At 40.7% G+C, this 17,744-nt stretch overlaps 1 protein-coding gene across 1 annotated transcript; it reads right to left on the bottom strand.

Moving 5' to 3' along the window:
- Positions 1 to 989: 989 nt before the first annotated feature.
- Positions 990 to 17,634, bottom strand: TADA1 (transcriptional adaptor 1). The gene is made up of 8 exons (XM_027086446.1): positions 17,385 to 17,634; positions 12,671 to 12,762; positions 12,345 to 12,410; positions 7,906 to 8,003; positions 6,225 to 6,434; positions 4,803 to 4,954; positions 2,777 to 2,939; positions 990 to 2,332 (listed from the first exon to the last, which is right to left on the bottom strand). The coding sequence occupies exons 1-8, from the start codon at positions 17,456 to 17,458 to the stop codon at positions 2,180 to 2,182; spliced, it is 1,008 nt and encodes a 335-aa protein (XP_026942247.1). The 5' UTR covers positions 17,459 to 17,634; the 3' UTR covers positions 990 to 2,179.
- Positions 17,635 to 17,744: the final 110 nt, after the last annotated feature.

The following is a 17,744-nucleotide window of genomic DNA, read 5'->3' as shown; positions in this document are numbered from 1 at the left end:
CGATCAGGAACGTCGTGATCACTTCAGACAATGGGAGAAGTGTTAGAGAAATTATGTGCTTGGTTGATGCCAGCAATGGGTGACAAAGGGGATAAGAATGTGTGCTAAGCCAGCACTCTGGTACCTGGTAGAAAATAAGGTGGGCCTTATCAAACCTGGTTTTGCACAATGATATACCTACAGCTAAAAGACAATTACTGAAATCCCTACAGGAAAACTAAGCTCTGTTCTAAGCCTGAAATTATCTGGTTTCTAGTAGCTTTTTTCCTCTTTGAAATAGTTATTTTTCTAAATGATGCTTGATAATAAGCACTCATGATTTCTTAAGAACCTAATTATAGAAGAGACTGCACTCAGGATCCCACAGTTGACCACGGTGCTACGGCTGGAGGCCACCTTTGGTGGAACAAGGCATTTGAACTCTGGCTCTCTTGAAAAATCCTAAGTATCACTCTATCTACCTGCCTGCCTTGCCCTCAACCCAATCTCTCCACTGTACAAAATGACGCTTGAGGGAAACTGGCATGGAAAGTAGATCTTGGCATGTAGGCCCGAAACTTGGAGGCAAAAAGAGTCCTCTGGTGTCCTGTGGTCCCACCAGAGTAGGCAACTAGGGACTTAGGCCAGGTCCTACGGAGTAGTGAGGAATTTTTCTGTTTGGAGGTCCCTCTGCTATACAGATTTCTATGGAACCTGCCACTGCAGTGGGCAGCAGGGCATGTCTGAGGCTTCTTCTAGCTGCCTCTCCATCTATGGAACACATGAAATTTAACACATACTTAGCATTAAGACTCAGATACATGGATAGGCCAAGCCAAAACCACTATATGCAATTAGATACCAGTTCAAATTCTTACAAACCCTAAAAATTCTTGAGTTACTGAAAACTCTAAAGGATTTCCAGACTTGTGCCAAGAACTGAAACTAGGCTGTTTATTTTTTCTTTTTAGTCTTAACCTACATATCACAAGAGGAAGAAATGACATGCCTTAATTGGAACCTGCTTTTAATCTTTCTCATGTAGTACGTTCTTTTGAAAAGTCTCTGCTAAGATCTCAGAAAGCAAGGTTCTTCATATTTCTGTAGAAGGTGGTGTTCCTTATATGTTTACTTTAATAAACAAAAAAAGTTTTCTCCCGAAAGGTTTATTCGTCGCATTTAAAGTACAAAACCAAATACACAGATCCAGATATTGAACCATATATACATATCTATACATATATTATTCAGACCTACGTAAACCCATCTGTACATTCTAACGTATCCACCAATAACATCTCTTGAATAAAAAGCAACATATCTCTAAACAAACAAACAGTTACTAGTAACACTGCCATTTGAAAGTATAGAAAAAGATATTTCATAGGAATAGGAGAATTACCTAGTATAAATCCAATATGTTCACATGGACTCCTATAGGAATAATTAAAAGATGAACCTGCCAATCAAAGTCTTTGGGCATAACAACTCTATAAAAGAAACTTGAGTTATGAGAAGATATTTTATAAGGTTAATTACATTCTAAGAGATTGTTTTGATTTGGTTTTTAATTTAAAGAAAGGACTTTATTTTCTCTAATAGCACAGCATTGCTAAGTCTTATTTTCTATGGAGTTGGAATGAATCTTTAGGCAACTACGTATACCTGTTAAAAATTAAACTGGTCACAAAAAAATATATACATATATAAAACTCATCAGTAAAAATGATAACCGATTTTTAACACTGTGTTAAAAGCACAGTTCTTTCTTCAGGAGGAAAGCAGAAATTTTAGACTTGCCAGATACAGAATACGTGATGTCTCTAAACAGAGATGTCCTGCTGATCGTGGGGACTAAGTTATAACAGCTTCTTTGTTCTAGAATGTCACCTACCTCACATGCAGACCACAGGATACTAGGCCTCAGATGCCTAAACAGCACCATTCCAGGCACAGAACTTTCCCAGTGCCTATTCCCATAACTGGGAACACACACACACATACATACAGAGATATGGGTCATTATTAAAATCAGATTTATTAATGGCTTCACGGTAGCAACACAAAATGTACTATCACCTTTCCATAGGAAAGGTTATATTTACTCTACACACTTCAGTCTTGAAATGTGGCCCCCAAAAGCATTCAATTCCCAATCATCAATGAATTTGCTGAGGGTCCCACACCCTCCAATCCCAATTCAGCAGAGCAAGAGCCCCTCCTTGGCTGCCAGGCGCTGGCAGTGGACTTTGTCTTGCTGCAGCTCTTCATGATTTGGATGCCAGAGCTTCATAATGATCCTTTCAATGTTGAGAGCATATACAGTGTGTGTAGGAATGACTTCCCTGTGTACCTGGGATTGAAAACATATCAGCACGTCTCCCATTATACTTCAGTATGCTTATTTTTCCAACACAGAAAATGAAAGTAAGATCTGTGTCAACAAAACACTCACACAAAAGACACACAAACCTGTAAGTTTTAAGCCAGAACCTAATTAATCCCAAATCAGATAACAAGAAAACAAGGAAATAACAAGGCTCTGAAATAGAAATAAGGGGACAAGGAGATTTTTTTTCTTTCACTGGGGAGGTGAGAGATGCGGGAGGTAAGTTAGGAAGGACTCTTGAGCCGGGGGTTTGAAAGATTAGGTTACTATTAATGGCTTTAATAACAAACAATAGAAACTGAAAAACAAAAGCCAGGAAATGGAAAAGCTAGTGAATATCTTTGTGGACTTGAAGAAACTCTGAGCCTATCCATAAATCCAGGTAAACCTTAAGGAGCCAAGAGTTACCTGCAAAGCTTCAAAAAGGTCGTACATGTTCACTGGAGGCAAAGTCGTGGGTAGCGTGTCCCCCGAGCACGCCAGCAGGAGTGCGGCCTGCTGCTCAGCATCGTCAGGAGGCAGGTGAGACGCTGGATTCTGACCAGTACAAGGAGCAGAAAAGGCTGGAGGGCTGGAAACAAAATGTTTCAGAAATATTCCCAGTAAGTAAGATGGAAACACTGAACAAACAGAATAGGGATGGGCTGCTAGAATACTTCCTATAAAATATATCTCAACGTGAATCAGAAATCCAGTTATCTTTCAGCCAGTGTATACACGAGTAGTCTATAATTTTAATTTTTAAAGGCAGCCCATCTGATGGGCTGGAATAAAATGCAGTGCAACTGCATTTACCCTTCTCCCTCCACAGTGCTAAAATACTAAGTCAGGATACTGAGTCAAAATTGTTCCCTGCCCTTAAAGAGCTTCTAGTTGGAAAAAAGTAACAGACCTTCATTAAAGGAAAATGAAATTGGAAACAACCAACCTGGAGAGGAAGGTAGATGATACTGGAGACAAGAGGATCAAAAATAACAAGCAAGAAAAGAAAATAAAGCACAAAAAAAGCAACAGGCAAAAATGAGGGTGGAGAAAATTCATCCAGATCTTGCCAATTTCCCAAAATAGAACCCAGATATAACATCAGCTGGGAAGTCAGACATAATTTTTGTATCGTAATACAGTAGGAGATAACCTATGCAATTCTGGAGAACACGCAGGAGGTGAAACAACAGTGAGGAGGGAACTAGAACGAAAGCACAAGTGGAGCGTGAGCGTGGGCTCCGGCAGCAGACAAAGGCAGCGCTGATAGAGAAACAAGCGGCCGACGGTGAGACAGGAGCCTCACAGGGACAGGCTGGCAGGGGGAGAGGGCAGCTGGAGGCCCGGCAGGGTCACACACCGCTCCAGCACTCGCCCGCTACGAGGGGCCACTCTTTTACTCTTTTTGGTTTGTTTTTCTCTAGAGAAGAATGACTCACAAATGAGAACAAATAATCCCAAACAGATATGCCTGAATGAGATTAAGAAAGTAAATCTTCACCTATGGCAATCTAAATAGTGAACCCAGTTTAAGCCAGTGATCTTCAAGATGAGCCCTGTGAGCCGTCTCAAGGTCTTCGGGGCCATGAAACAGGCACCAGCATCATGCCCTCCCCATGGTGTCAGCACCATCTGCTCTCTTCAACTCCCTGCTCGGCTTTCCCACCCCACACCCCTCACTGTCACTCCTCCTGCCTTCCCTGCCCATTACTTCTTCCCCAGCATCACTCCTGCCAGCCTTCCCAATCACACTTTTTTCTCTGAAGTTTTATCTCTCTTGTCATCTCTTTCCCTCTCTTCTCCCTGAAAAGGGACAACACAGGGATGAAGGTAATTCAGGTCATCTCAGAGGGATGACTCAGAATATCAGAGAGGTCCTGGGAGCCCACAGTGGAGTGCAGACAGAGAGGTTCCAGAGATCGGAGCTGAGAGACCAGAACTGCACAAGAGGATGCCAAGAGCAACCTGACGACACCCAGCACAGGCCGCTATCTTGAGCTACAGCTAAAAAAGCCAGAAAAGGACCTGGAGAGACACTTACTGCTCCTCCTCCCACCATCAAGAAACCCAACCTTGACCCAACAAGCACAGGCCACGTTCCTGAGTGAGAGCCGGCCCACTCCCCCCACCAGTCAGGTGATGCCCCTCAGGAACCATCCAGACGCACAGCCCCAGGGAACTACTCCACTGTACTTCGGAAAGTGGGGGGCACTCACTTTAAACCACATGCAGCGGCCAAACTCTACAACTTCACTCCTAACATAAAGAGTACCATAAGAATTCACTGGTTATCACGCAAGGATGCAACTTAAGAAAATAAAACCATACTGCTCTCAGAGGTACCTTAGACGCACAGAGCCCCAGTAACCAACTTTAACAGTGGTCTATTACAAAAGAGTAGTGTAACCAATTAGGAAGGATGGATGCAAAGATCACAAGAAACTTCACATACCTTTCTATTAAGTTGTTGTAAGCTACTACACTGTTCTTCAGGTATGGCTGTGGGGTCACATTACTACCAAAGGCGTATTTAAAATGACCATCACGTAATCGATAAGCTTTCCTTCTTGACACAACTGATGTCAATATATCTTTAAGGTGATTCTGTAAAAACAAGAAAAAAAAGAGAAAAATAGCATGAACTCCTCTTTAAAAGCAAACCATAAAACTTCCTTTGATCAAAAAATGTTTATTGGCATTTAGTGGATGGAGATGTGAGACAGGCAAACAAGTGCTGAAACCAGACGAATGTTCGCGAAACAGCCACAGAGCCATACATACCAGGGTACGAGGGTACAGAAAAGAGCAAAGGGAGACACGCTATTTTTATTTAGTTCTATTTAGGATGGGCTTGCTCTACTTTAAAATTTATTAAAGTTTTTATATCTCTGAATTGGCTCCTCTCCCTCAAAAATGATGTTCAGATAGCTTTAAATAAAAGTACAAAAATAAGTAATTTTTTTAAGCAGCAAACTACCTTGAAGCTTGGTTTAAAATGGTACAAAATGTTTCACCATCAGGAACATATTGGTTATAGTGCCCAATCTACTAAAATCCTTGCATAAAAAGAACCTTGGCTCTCTCAAAAGCCACATAAACAAAAGATATATAGGAAATAAACAGAAAGTTAGGTATTTAATATCTCTTCGCCCTTGTGAGAGCCAAGTACCTAAGAGAGGGTTAGAGAATGTCTGCGAAAATAGAGACAGAACCAGTCCCAGCCTACCCTTATTAACAGGGGTGCTGGGGTCAGGGATGGTGTTTCAATTCTACCAATAAGATCAGCTCATGTCAGGACTTCATGGTACAACTTATGATTCAATGTTTATAACTTCTTGAGAAAGCTATTATAATCTCTGAGGTACCGGCAAGGAAACGGAGGCCCAGAGAATTGAAAGGAATGACCCAGCGTCACCGGTCAGTACCTGTGCACTCTAGACCCCAGTGTATGTTCTGTGGAGTAACTAAATGAGTAAAATGAATGAATGAAAGAGTGTGCTGAGACAAGAATCCCACAGTTCAGATGCCAAGTCTAATAATGCTCTTCAAATGCCGTACCACAGCAACATCAAGTGATTTTAATCTTTAGGATTCTCAATCTCTTTTTTTTTTTGCTTAAAAACTGTCCCCTTGTTGAGAAATTAAACATCCAAAGTGTTATGCAAGTAACCTTTCTGAAAAGTTTAGTCTGTTAACTGAAGGCAATTGTTTGGATTGTGATGTTTCTCCCCTCAAAAGAAAACAACTTTCAATGATGACAATTCTGAGATCAGAGTCACATTTTAGTTCTTTTCTTGCAGTACCAGCTTTGAATAACTCACACAAGCTTGTCACATTCAATCTGTAAGAGTGTTTCTGCCACCAGCAAACCAACCTCCACTGCATAGACCACAGCTGAGACAGCCTCCTCGGTGACGTTGTCCAGCCCATGCTCGTAAGCAGTCACTATCATTCTCCCTTCAAGCTGACCCCGAGTGGGAAGCATCATTGTGTGGGAACAAAGTTTCAAGTCATCATCATCTTGGGGATCCTTGGCCACAAACTGCTGGGCTCCCGAGAGAGGATTTTGAGGCTGGAATCTATGCTATGGGTAAGAAAACTTTTCAAAATTATTCATTATGTGGCAAGTAATAAGACACAAACAAAAGTAACCTATGAATTGGACCTGAGATCCCACAAATTAATGCCACCAAAACTATACCACAAGAGTTAAAAAAAAAAAAAAGTAACTCATGCACAACTAATCACAGATTCACACCCATTACATAGTAATAATGAAGACATGAGTTATGGGGAATAACAGTACTATGCATAGCAGTTTATTCTATTCAATTAATACCTCGGCAATCACAGAATATATGGCTCTGGGCTAAAAATAACAACTGGGGAGAAGGAGAAGATATAAAACTATTTTCAAACAAGTCAGAGTATTTTAAGTATACTTGTAAGTAAGCAGATTCTGAAAATAAAAATATATAATTAATGCTTAAGAAAAGCCCTAAAAAAACCTAGCTAACCAATATAACAGATCTAATAACAAATATTCCAAGATAATGTAGGGTAGTGTAACTTTTACCATTATCTTCTACTAACAACTCTCAACACAGAATCTTTCTAAGACACAGTCATTAGTTTTTTTAAAAATAGTTTTTCCCAATCTTTTCCGCTTATAAAATCTCAGCCTTCCTCTGGGAGATGCTGATAGCCCAATTATATTCTCCATAATCAGTGGGAGATATGCCTCAGTAGCTTTTGCTTAAGCCCAACTCACAAGATTTTGTAGCGAATATGGCTTGTCCTGTTTGAAGTTTGTACTATAAAAGCAATTCTTGTTGTTTTTCCATTTTCCAAGTAAGTATAAAACTGTATTTTATATCAAACATGCTTTTTTAAACCAAGTATACCTCTCTGGAGATACTGATGCCCTCCAGATCGAATATTCTTGACTTAAAACATAGAGCCAAGGTAGAAATAAATAAATACTTGTTAATGTTAATGAATAAGGCTATCAATACCCAGTCAAATCGATAAAAGGGATACTTTTGGGAAACTGTGTTCCCTGGATATAAACCAGAAAAAAAAAGCAAGTTATTCTAAAACGTTTACAAATTTTATAGCCCAATGCCTTCAAGATTTCTCTGAGGATCCCCAGAAGGCTCAAGGCCTAGTGGGGCATCAGCAGCATCCTGCCAGAGGCCTCTGGGCCTCCTGGACCCTTGGAACAGAAGTCTTCAATCTGAGAAACATTATTCATTCCACACAGATATTTAAGAGGAAAAAGAACACAGGCATAGTTGTTGAATTACTGAAAAATCATTAGGTACTAATGATAACATATTAATAATTACACAATAACAAACTGGAATAAAAATTCAGACACAATCTTTGAAACACTCTTCACCAAATTCAAATATAATAACGCCGTTTTCTCCCCAAATCATGCCCTTTTTTTTCAACTTTACTACCAGAATTGTAATATTCATTAAAAAACTAAAGCCAGTTCCATCACACCAGTGCTTAAATCAGTTGTTACCAAGATCTACTAAACAACCTACATCAAATTTCTGACGAACAGAAGAAAGCTTTTTCTTTCCCTTTGGTTTTCCAGGTTTGGCTGCAGAACCCCCTGTCCAGGGTAAAGATCCAGCACCCTCTATAAGACAGAGAAATAACAATCATAAGAGAAAAGAATGACAATTGATAACTGCTAAGTTTGTTTTCACTTTAGGCTAAAAAAGTATGAAATGCTCAAATGATGAAAACGAACAAACGCTTAAATTCAGTTCTCTCATTCTCCTTCTCTAAACAAAACATTCTCCTTCCCTAAACACAACTTCTCTCAAATCACATTTTTTTCTCTAGCTGTAACCAAAATTGTTCTTTTAGGAAGACAAATTTGTTTTTCACATTTTTCATTGTTTACTGGGTGTTTGTTTGCTTACTAGTAGCAGTAGTATTATAAAAGGACAGAATTTTCTAGTTCAAGATGGTGAAATAAGCACATGTATTTGTCTCCTCTCTCTTCCAAGACCCGACTAAATATGATAGTAGAAAAAAGTAAATGGGGGCTTCCCTGGTGGCGCAGTGGTTGAGAGTCCGCCTGCCGATGCAGGGGACACGGGTTCGTGCCCTGGTCCGGGAAGATCCCACATGCCACGGAGCGGCTGGGCCTGTGAGCCGTGGCCGCTGAGCCTGCGTGTCCGGAGCCTGTGCTCCGCAACGGGAGAGGCCACAACAGTGAGAGGCCCGCGTACCACACACACACAAAAAAGTAAATGGCACACATCCAGAACACAGATAAAAAGCAAAACGAGTAGCAGACCAAGATGAGATATCAACAAATTTCAAAGATGGGCTAAAAAGAAGCCAACTTACAAAGCGGACACTTGGAAGCTGTGACCTAAGTTGGCAAGGTTGGTAAATAGGTGGAAGTAAATAAACCTGACTAGTAGATATCCACAAAGAATCTGGATTTGGAGAAGGTGAGTGCAGTGGGAACCAGAAGGGATAGTACAGCTTAAAACAAGATTAATGGAAGATCTATATTGAAAAGTCATCCATAGAAACCCCTTCCCTCACCCCCAGGACTGAACTCAGTACAAAACAAAAATGCAGGGTCCCTTGCTCAAAAGTTAAGAATTTCAAGACAACCACAGTACAGCACTAAACCAAGTGCAGGCCCTTCCAAGTTCATGGACAGTTCCTGGCCCCATGAAACCAGCCCCACTCACTCCTGTACACAGTGCAGTATAAACAGGTGGCAGGGAATGGAGAATGGAGAACTCTTCTCTAGTTAAATAGAACAAAATTTCTGGGATTTACTGAGGTAGCTGGTATGAATGTTGGTACCCTAGAGCACAGTTCTCTGCAGCTGGCATTTGAGGAACCTCACTGTAATGGCTGGCCTCCCGTCAGCTCACTCTAAAGCACAATCTCCAGGTCTTAGGCTTCATTCGTAAATGTGGATTCTCAGACATTTGATGATAAGCTGTAACATGGTAAGAGAGACCAAAGTAAAAAAAAAAAAAAAAAAATTGAGATCCTAGAGATAAAGAATTCAGGCAACACAAAGAACTTGAATAATTTCTAATTCATATCCTCAGAGAAGTCTGAGAAGATGGGTATCCATAAAACAAAAAGAAGACGCTACAAAAATTGCTGAATTAAAGAATGCACTGGACAGAAGGGCTGAAAGAAAGAATTGAGGAAATCTCACAAAACACAGAGCAATAAGGCAAGATGGATGTTTAAAAACCAGTCAATCCAGAAAGACGTTTCAGCACACTATACGGAGCCACTGAGGTCCCATAAGAAGAACAAAAAGCAAAAGCAGTTGTCTTTGAGAACAAGCTGGTCTAGGAGGGGGAAGCTTTTCATTCTAAGACCCTCTGTACTATTTTTTTTTAAACCATGAACATATATAGTTTAGTGTTTAAAAAAAATCAAAAGTTATACAAGCTCATTACAGTACACTTGAAAAAAATATCCCAAAGAATTTTTTTAGGAAAAGAAAAAAAAAATCACCCATCATTCTAACAAAACATTATTTCATCTTGATGTTTTTGGAAGAATGAGTTCGTAAAGCTTTGAAAAAATATTCCTGGTTCCTCAGCTAAAAAAGAACTGTTTGGAAAGTCAAGTTCTTCTTCTCCATCGCTTTAAGTATCTTTGGCACACCTAGATCACACCTGGTAAGACCAGTCAATCTTAGATGATTTCCCTGATGAATGGAACTTGATGTTAGGCGATGCTGCTGCTGAGTGGCCAAATATACCTCGGGTGAGGAAGCAAAGCATGGCAAGGACTGACTCTGACCCCAAGGAAGGAGGGCTTCACAGCAGCAGTCAGATTTTGGTTTGGATCCAACACTTCTACTTACTAGCTGAAGAGGGCCTCAGGTAAGTTTTTATTTTGTTTTGTTTTCTCTCCTCTGAAGTTTGTTTCCTAGCATACAAAAAAAGAGGCTAATACTTCTGAAGAGTTGTTGTAAGGATTAATGATAACGCACATAAAGCGTCTAAGGCGCTGCAGTTACAGTATTCAATAAATAACATTATTAAAATCAGCTTTCCTGCCTGCCTTAGAAAAACAGTAACCAACCTGATCACAATTATTAAAGTACAAAAAACTGTACTTCTATACTTTACTTTTAATAGAAATCACCTCTGTTGCCAGCAAATATTAATTTCATTTTAAAGGAAGACATTTTGGGTATTTGAGAAATAATCTCTAAATTCTAATGTTTCTTCATTTATTTTTAACCAACAACAAATATTCAAGAATATCAAAGGCTTTATTTAATTAAAATCAGCCACCTATACTAATACCACTTCGTATTTGTTTGGCATTTTTTATTTTTAAGAGCACTTTTTGCATGTTCTTTCATCTGTTTTTGTTTTTTTTTAATAATCCTGCAGGGTAGATATTACTGTCTCTGTTTTATAAATGTGGACGCTAAGAACACTCAATAATTAACTACATTATCTAAGCTAGTGGCAAAACCTAAACTTGAACCCAAGCCCCTTGACTCCTATCAACCAAGGTTTCTATTTTTATTTTTTTGCGGTACGCAGGACTCTCACTGATGTGGCCTCTCCCGTCGCGGAGCACAGGCCCCGGACGCGCAGGCTCAGCAGCCATGGCTCACGGGCCCAGCCGCTCTGCCGCATGTGGGATCCTCCCGGACCGGGGCACGAACCCGCGTCCCCTGCATCGGCAGGCGGACTCTCAACCACTGCGCCACCAGGGAAGCCCCAACCAAGGTTTTTATTTCCGATCATCCCACTGAACCTTTTGGGTGGGTGCCACTTTAGAATATACCTACCTAAAAAGTAAGATCTAATCCTCACAATGTTGGCTTTTCTGATCAAATTAAACTTTATACAATGAAGTGGATTATCTTTATGATCTAACTGGCGAAAGTCCACTTCTATTTAAATTAAATAAAACATTAGAAATGTGACACAGTGTAGGATGTGCAGTGAGGGGTGTGGTGAGGAGTGGAAAACTGCCTTCCCTCTCTAACACCAACCTCCGTAAACAAACGCTCACTGCTTATTATTCTTCACACCAATGGCGACTTCTTTGAGTGTGGAGAACAAGCCTTTAGGAGATCTCATCTGAACTCTCTATCTTACAACAGAGCTTAGCAGAGGGGGATGATACAAAATACTAGTCACTTCTAGGTAAACATGGGCTTTTAATAAATGATCATCAGAATCACCACAGGCCCTTTAAACAACAAAAACTTCAATTTAATCTACAGTAGGAGGTACCTGTAAATTCAAGTTTTTAACAAGAGCCCAGGATAAGCTTTATCATGAGGCAAAGTTTTAATGCATTTACCTTTTTTTTTTTGACTGATTAAAATAAAATTGAAAGAGGGGACTTGTACCACTTAAGCTCCAAAAAATTAGGGACAAAGGAATCATTCTGTCTATACCTATTTATTTAGGTCGAAGTGACAGACTTAGCATCCACATACCTCCCCACCATGCTGCTATTACTACCTTTGTTCTTCACCAACAGTTTGCCAAACACATGCTGAAGCTCCAACCTTCCAGGTGCTAATATCTCACTTAATTAAGAATAGGAGAAAGTCCAGGTTCTCAACATATGCTGTGGTTTCCCCTCCACGTACTTTACCTTCCCTATATCTATGGAAACGCTCTCCTAACCACCAAATTCCCTCCCTTCACTCCTCAGCTTCTTCCACCTGACCACCTACCCTCCTCCTCACTTCTCATTTATTTAAGTAATCTAAACCCAGCTGAATGGGGGGTAAAGACCAAAAGTCAATGAAAGGACAGAGAAATCACCTGCTTTAAAAAGGTTCTATAGAAGAATCTCTATTACACAATAAAATGTTTCTTCTGAGCAGTTCAAAGAACATTTCATTTGCAAACAAGTCTGTTAAAGGAAGTGAAAGTCTAGTATGCCCAGCATTCTGTGGTTTTGCTGACTGACATCCCTGGAGGTGTTCCCACTCCCTTACCTGGTGTAGACACCAAAATCTGACAACGCGTGAGAATAGCCAGGAGGAAATCGTTGTGAGAATGGACTGAAAAAGGGAAGATTGTCACAAGTCAAATACAGAATATTTACAACATAAGGAACCCACTGTTTCAGTCTAGCTTTTAAGAACTTTGGATATCCCCTACTCTGCCATTCTTTCCATTTAATTTTAAATATCCACATTATTTAAATGACCTTATACCACTAAAACCAAAATTTTTTAAAAATTTTAAATAAACTTTTAATTTATTGCAAATCTGGGAAAACTTCAGAACAGTAAAATAACTCCCCAGATAATTATTTTACCATTATCCTGTGTGAGAAGTCTATGAGCTTCAAGGTCAAACTCTTCTTTGCTGATCTTCTGCTTGAACCACAACTTTAAGTTAGCCCAGTATCTGCAGAGGCAGAAACAATATTAAGAGCCTCAGGTTTTGCTTCTTCCCCAAGTTCACCTTATCTGCCTCAACTCCCAGAAGAGGAAGGAAATTTTGCATCCCCTAGTGTTATGGACTGGGTTGTGTTCCCCCCAAATTCATTTGTTGAAGCCCTAACCCCCAGTACCTCAGAATGTGACTCTACTCGGAAGTAGGGCCTTTAAACAGGTAATTAAGGAAAAATGGAGTCGGCAGGGTGGGCCCTAACCCAGTGTGACTGGTGTCCTTATAAGAAGAGATTAGGACACAGAGAGAGAGACAGAAGGCAAAAGCCAAGGGGAGAGGCCTCAGAAGACAACCCTGCTCACACCTTGATGTCAGACTTCTAGACTCCAGAACTGTGAGAAAATAAATCTCTGTTGTTTAAGCTACTTAGGAGTCCGAATACCATCACAAGAAGGAAAGTCCTCCCTAAAAGGGACTGAGCAGTAGTCATAGAATCAGACTCATGAGTCAACCAGCCAAAAACCACTGCTGTACCTTTCCTTTCTCACTGCTGCCCTTCTAAAAGACCTGCTCACCAGAAACCTACACTTAAGATTTATATTTTAAAGTATTATTAAAATTATCAAATATTGCATATTTGAAAATTGCTGAGATCTTAAAAGTTCTCATCACAAGAAAAAAACTTTTTAAACTATGTATGGTGAGAGACGTGAACTAGAGTTACTGTGGTGACCATTCTGCAATATACACAAATACTGAATCATTATGTTGTACCCCTGAGACTAATATACAGTTATATGTCAATTATACCTCAATTTTAAAAAGATTTATATTTTAAAATGTGTATGTGTTTTATGGGCATTAATACCAATTCTGGGCAACCTCTTTCCTTTCAAATGAACTCAAGTTTTAATCTATCCTGGCTGAATGGGATTCTAAAACAGCTCGCCACAAAGAAAAATACCTGAGCATAGGAGAAACTTAGTGGTTTTTAAAGTGAAAATCAACCACTAATCATAAAAATTACTAGTTAACTAGTAGGAAGAAAGGATCCAATCTTTTATACCTTAACAACATTATTAGAAATAGGAGTAAAATACTTTACTTTTCACATCCACACCCCTTGTTCGTGCTGAAGAAAGCTACTCCTCCTTCAAGAAACAGGGCTAAAAATTACTTAGTATGTTTTACAATCACTTTCAATTCACGATTAACTACTTTCTAATGCTCATTTGAGTTTCTAACAGAAAAGAACAAAAAAAAGGAGCGATTCCTAAACGAGATGGTTTAATGCTCTCACTGACCTATTATACCCATGGCAGGGTTTCTCCTGTTCTCCCATATGTAGACTAGCTTAAGTCTGACTAAGTATATATGCAATTGCCTGGGTTCCTGTGCTTTGCCCTCATCCCCCCCTTCCCCCCACACCGGAGAAAACCCGTAGCTTTAGTGGCGTCTTAAAGCTTCCCAAGACCCGTTTCATTCAACAGCAAAACATGTTAGTTCTAGAGCCTGGCACCATGTTCCACGTGACTAGTCACACCCAGCAGTCAATAATAACTTCCCAACATCAAACACTTAAATGCCCCAACCCCTGCTTTTTTTTTTCAAAGAACAACTAAAAAATGAAATAAAGCTCCACAGAAAAACAGAAGTCTTTTCCTATCCTATTTTATACAACAAAAGAAGATAGTAACATGAGAAAAACTTCATTATTTTAAAAGCCCTGTGTTCCTATTTTATAAGAAAGAGGCAAATATATTTATATTTGGTGTATGAACTTGTTCCAGAACTAAGGCAAGGCTCTGCCAACATGACGCTCTCTATCTTTTCCAGTGGCAAACTTTCAAATAGCCAGCACTGGCTATCAAGTTGAAGACTCGCTCCCCAATCCTGGTCCCTGTATTAACTTGCTGTATAGCCATGGGCAAATGACTGTTTTCCTCAAAAATACCAAAAACAAAGTTAGTCAACCTCTATGTAGGTGAGGATGATGGGTGATGAGTATAAATGGGTCAGACTAGGAAGCACTTGAGATACCTGAATTAAATAACATATGGCTAAATCATCCGAAAAACTAGGCACCCATTTGAACCCAGAACTCTACTGGGTACTATACAAAGTGAGTTAGCCAGCAAAGCTCATTTCTTTCTACAAGCTGACATGGGCACACAACCTGACATAAAGAACATTAGGGCCACTGCATAAATAGAAAGCAACTCATATCTGAGTTTCTTATACACCTTATTATATATTTTACCTACGAACAAGGACCACATTTAAATGGTCACGTTGTACAAACCAAAGCTAACTACTCATGGAGGAAATGTGAGAAATTACTGTATAGCAATATCACAGACTGTTCAACCAAGAAGCGCTTTTCAAGGGGCAGAAGGGGGAAAAGACAATGAGAGAATGGGAAAAACTAATAGAGAACAACACTGTACCATTAACTGTTCCTGGCACAAAAGCATATTTTGATTGCGTTGTTAGTGGAGATTCAGCTAAAGATGCACCAAATTAGCTTTGGCAGCTCTATGTGACCAACGTTTGACAGCCAGTGTTGACCTTTAAAGACCAAACAGGAAATGCTAACTTCAACATTTCTGGCGACCCCAAGCTTGTGTGAGGAGTGTGGTATCACAGAGTTCACCATCGCATCTAATCAATCAATTATACACACAAGCCAGGTTTATTGTAACATGGAAACATTCACTTTCAAATATTTGTAAGCATCTTAGATGTAACCGAGTGAAAAGTCTTTTGTGCTTAAAAAGTGTAGATTTTAGCTGTATTACAAAAATAAGCTATAGTAATTAATGAAGGTAAAAGCTGTCAATTTTACTCATTAAAATAATTAAGAATTTTTAATTAAGTAAGCAAGGAAAGAGACAAAGTCAACCTGAATATTAAAATATAACTTTAGGCTTTTATGGGCAGAAAGGGGACACAACAAGAAAAGAGTGTATTGTCAGGCAAGGTCACCTTTCTTTGGAGAACAGAAGAGGTCTATCAGGCAGATTAGAAGAGTATGTTGTTGTTAATTTTATTACTATTATTTTTTAAACTGTTTGATCCCTGTCTGGAAAGATGTAATTGCTTTTTGCTTATTTTTCTTAATCCAGACATTTAATAAAACTCAATTTAAAATAAAATATAACTTTAGGTAGAACATTTTATCTTTGGGAATCGATGTTTACAAAAAATTAAATAATTATGCCAAAATAACAGATTAGATGATTAAATTTTAATTCTAGTGTTTGTAGTTTGATTTATTAACGTTCCTAATATTAAAGTAATCTTTAAAAATTATATTTTGTTCTTAGTTATTCCATTTAGGCCATGAGTGTTCCAAGAAGTCTTACATGGGAATTCTGCATATCTATCTTGCGAGGACGAAAAGTAGATTCTGCCACCCCAAAATTTCACAAGAAGGAAAAACTCCAAAGATCACGTATGACATCCAAGTTAAGTAACTTCAATCTCCAGTCATAATGAAAAGTAGAAAGATGAGAAGGAGAAAGTGCTGGAGAAAAAGAAAGATCCCCCAAACACCTTGCTCCTCCGGAAACATCATTTCAAAGTGTCTGTTGAGTAATGCAAACGTGTAGAATATCACAGAAACCATCTAGCAACAACAACACAAGACTTATACTTTTAAACGTTTAAAATTTGCTTCTTATATTTTAGAAAAATAAAATTGTAATAACAATGTTTTGAAAATTTCCAAACTTGACCTTGTACCTCGGAGGGTTCCTTCTATGACTTCAGCCTTGTATTGAGTTACTGATTTTACACTCGGCCATTTCAGCATCTGACCCCACTGTGTACTCGGTCCCCTGCTATAACCCGGGTGAAAGTCTGTCTGAGAGTCTCTGGGGTCCTTTGCAACCCTCTGTAAGGTATCAGAGCCAGAAATCAGATGCAAAGGCCCCAATCCTGCCATGACTTTGAAGAGTTACTTAACCTCTCAAAATCTCAGTCTTCTCATCTATCAAACGGGAATGATAATTGCACCTACCTCACATCTCTGTTGTGAGAATTAGATGAGATAGTACATTTAGAGCGCTTAAAAGGTGTTCAGTAAATGTCTGCTACTGCTATCATCACTATAACTGCAGTATTGTTCGGTGACTATTTCACCGGAGGGTCTGTCTGCCTTCCGAAATTGCTGTCCACGCTCTTACCGACAGTGCCTCCACAACACCCGCGCTCAATAAGCCTCTGCCTCCAGGAAGCCCTTCGGGAGCGGGCCGCCTGCGCGGCGCCGGCTCAGACCAGGCCAGTAGTCAGCCACATGCGTCCCGCACCCTCGCACGGGCCGCAGTCGCCCAACAGGCCCTTGGGCGTGAAGGCGTGGAGTTAGCTTTTCCCGCCCCACCCAAGGCACAGCCTCGGGCGAAGGCGCCCGCGAGGTTCCGGAGGGAACCAGGGAGGCCCGGCCCCTCCAGCCGGGTGAGTCGGGGTTGCCCGCCGGCCCCTTCCCGGGCCCGAGAAACCCAGAGGCCCCGCCACTCGCTACGCGAGGGCTGCACAGGCCTCGCGGCCGCGGGGGACAACTCCATAGTGGGTCGGCAGCCCGAAGCTGGGGGAGCACCCGCGCGGAAACCCGGAGGCTGCGTCCGGGGAGTTCTTACTGTTTCACGTTGTCCCCCAGGGCCTCGCTCAAGTTCTTCTTGGCCGCCTCCAGCTCGCTCACAAAGGTCGCCATTGCTCCCCACGTCTCAGCCCGACCTCAGACCCCTCGGCCACAACGACCAGCAACCGAAAAACCAACTCCGCGAAGGCTTCGGCTCTGGAGGCTCCGTCTTCTCCCGCCTGCCCCGCCCCCAAGCTCTGAGAAGACGTTTGTTTGGTTTTCGGCTCCGCCCGCCTTTCTGGGGAGAAAGTGCTGAGCCAAACTCGGTGTTTTTGTGGTCCTCCTGCTCCCGCCCCCTCACATCACGTGACCCGCTTCACCTAGCGCTCCCGCGCCCCACCTAAACCCGCCGCGCCCG

The sequence above is a fragment of the Aethalodelphis obliquidens genome, unplaced genomic scaffold (assembly GCF_003676395.1).
Source record: "Aethalodelphis obliquidens isolate GAN/ISIS:26980383/991018 unplaced genomic scaffold, ASM367639v1 scaffold55, whole genome shotgun sequence".
NCBI classification, from domain to species: domain Eukaryota; kingdom Metazoa; phylum Chordata; class Mammalia; order Artiodactyla; family Delphinidae; genus Aethalodelphis; species Aethalodelphis obliquidens.
This window is presented reverse-complemented; position numbering and strand designations above follow the sequence as displayed.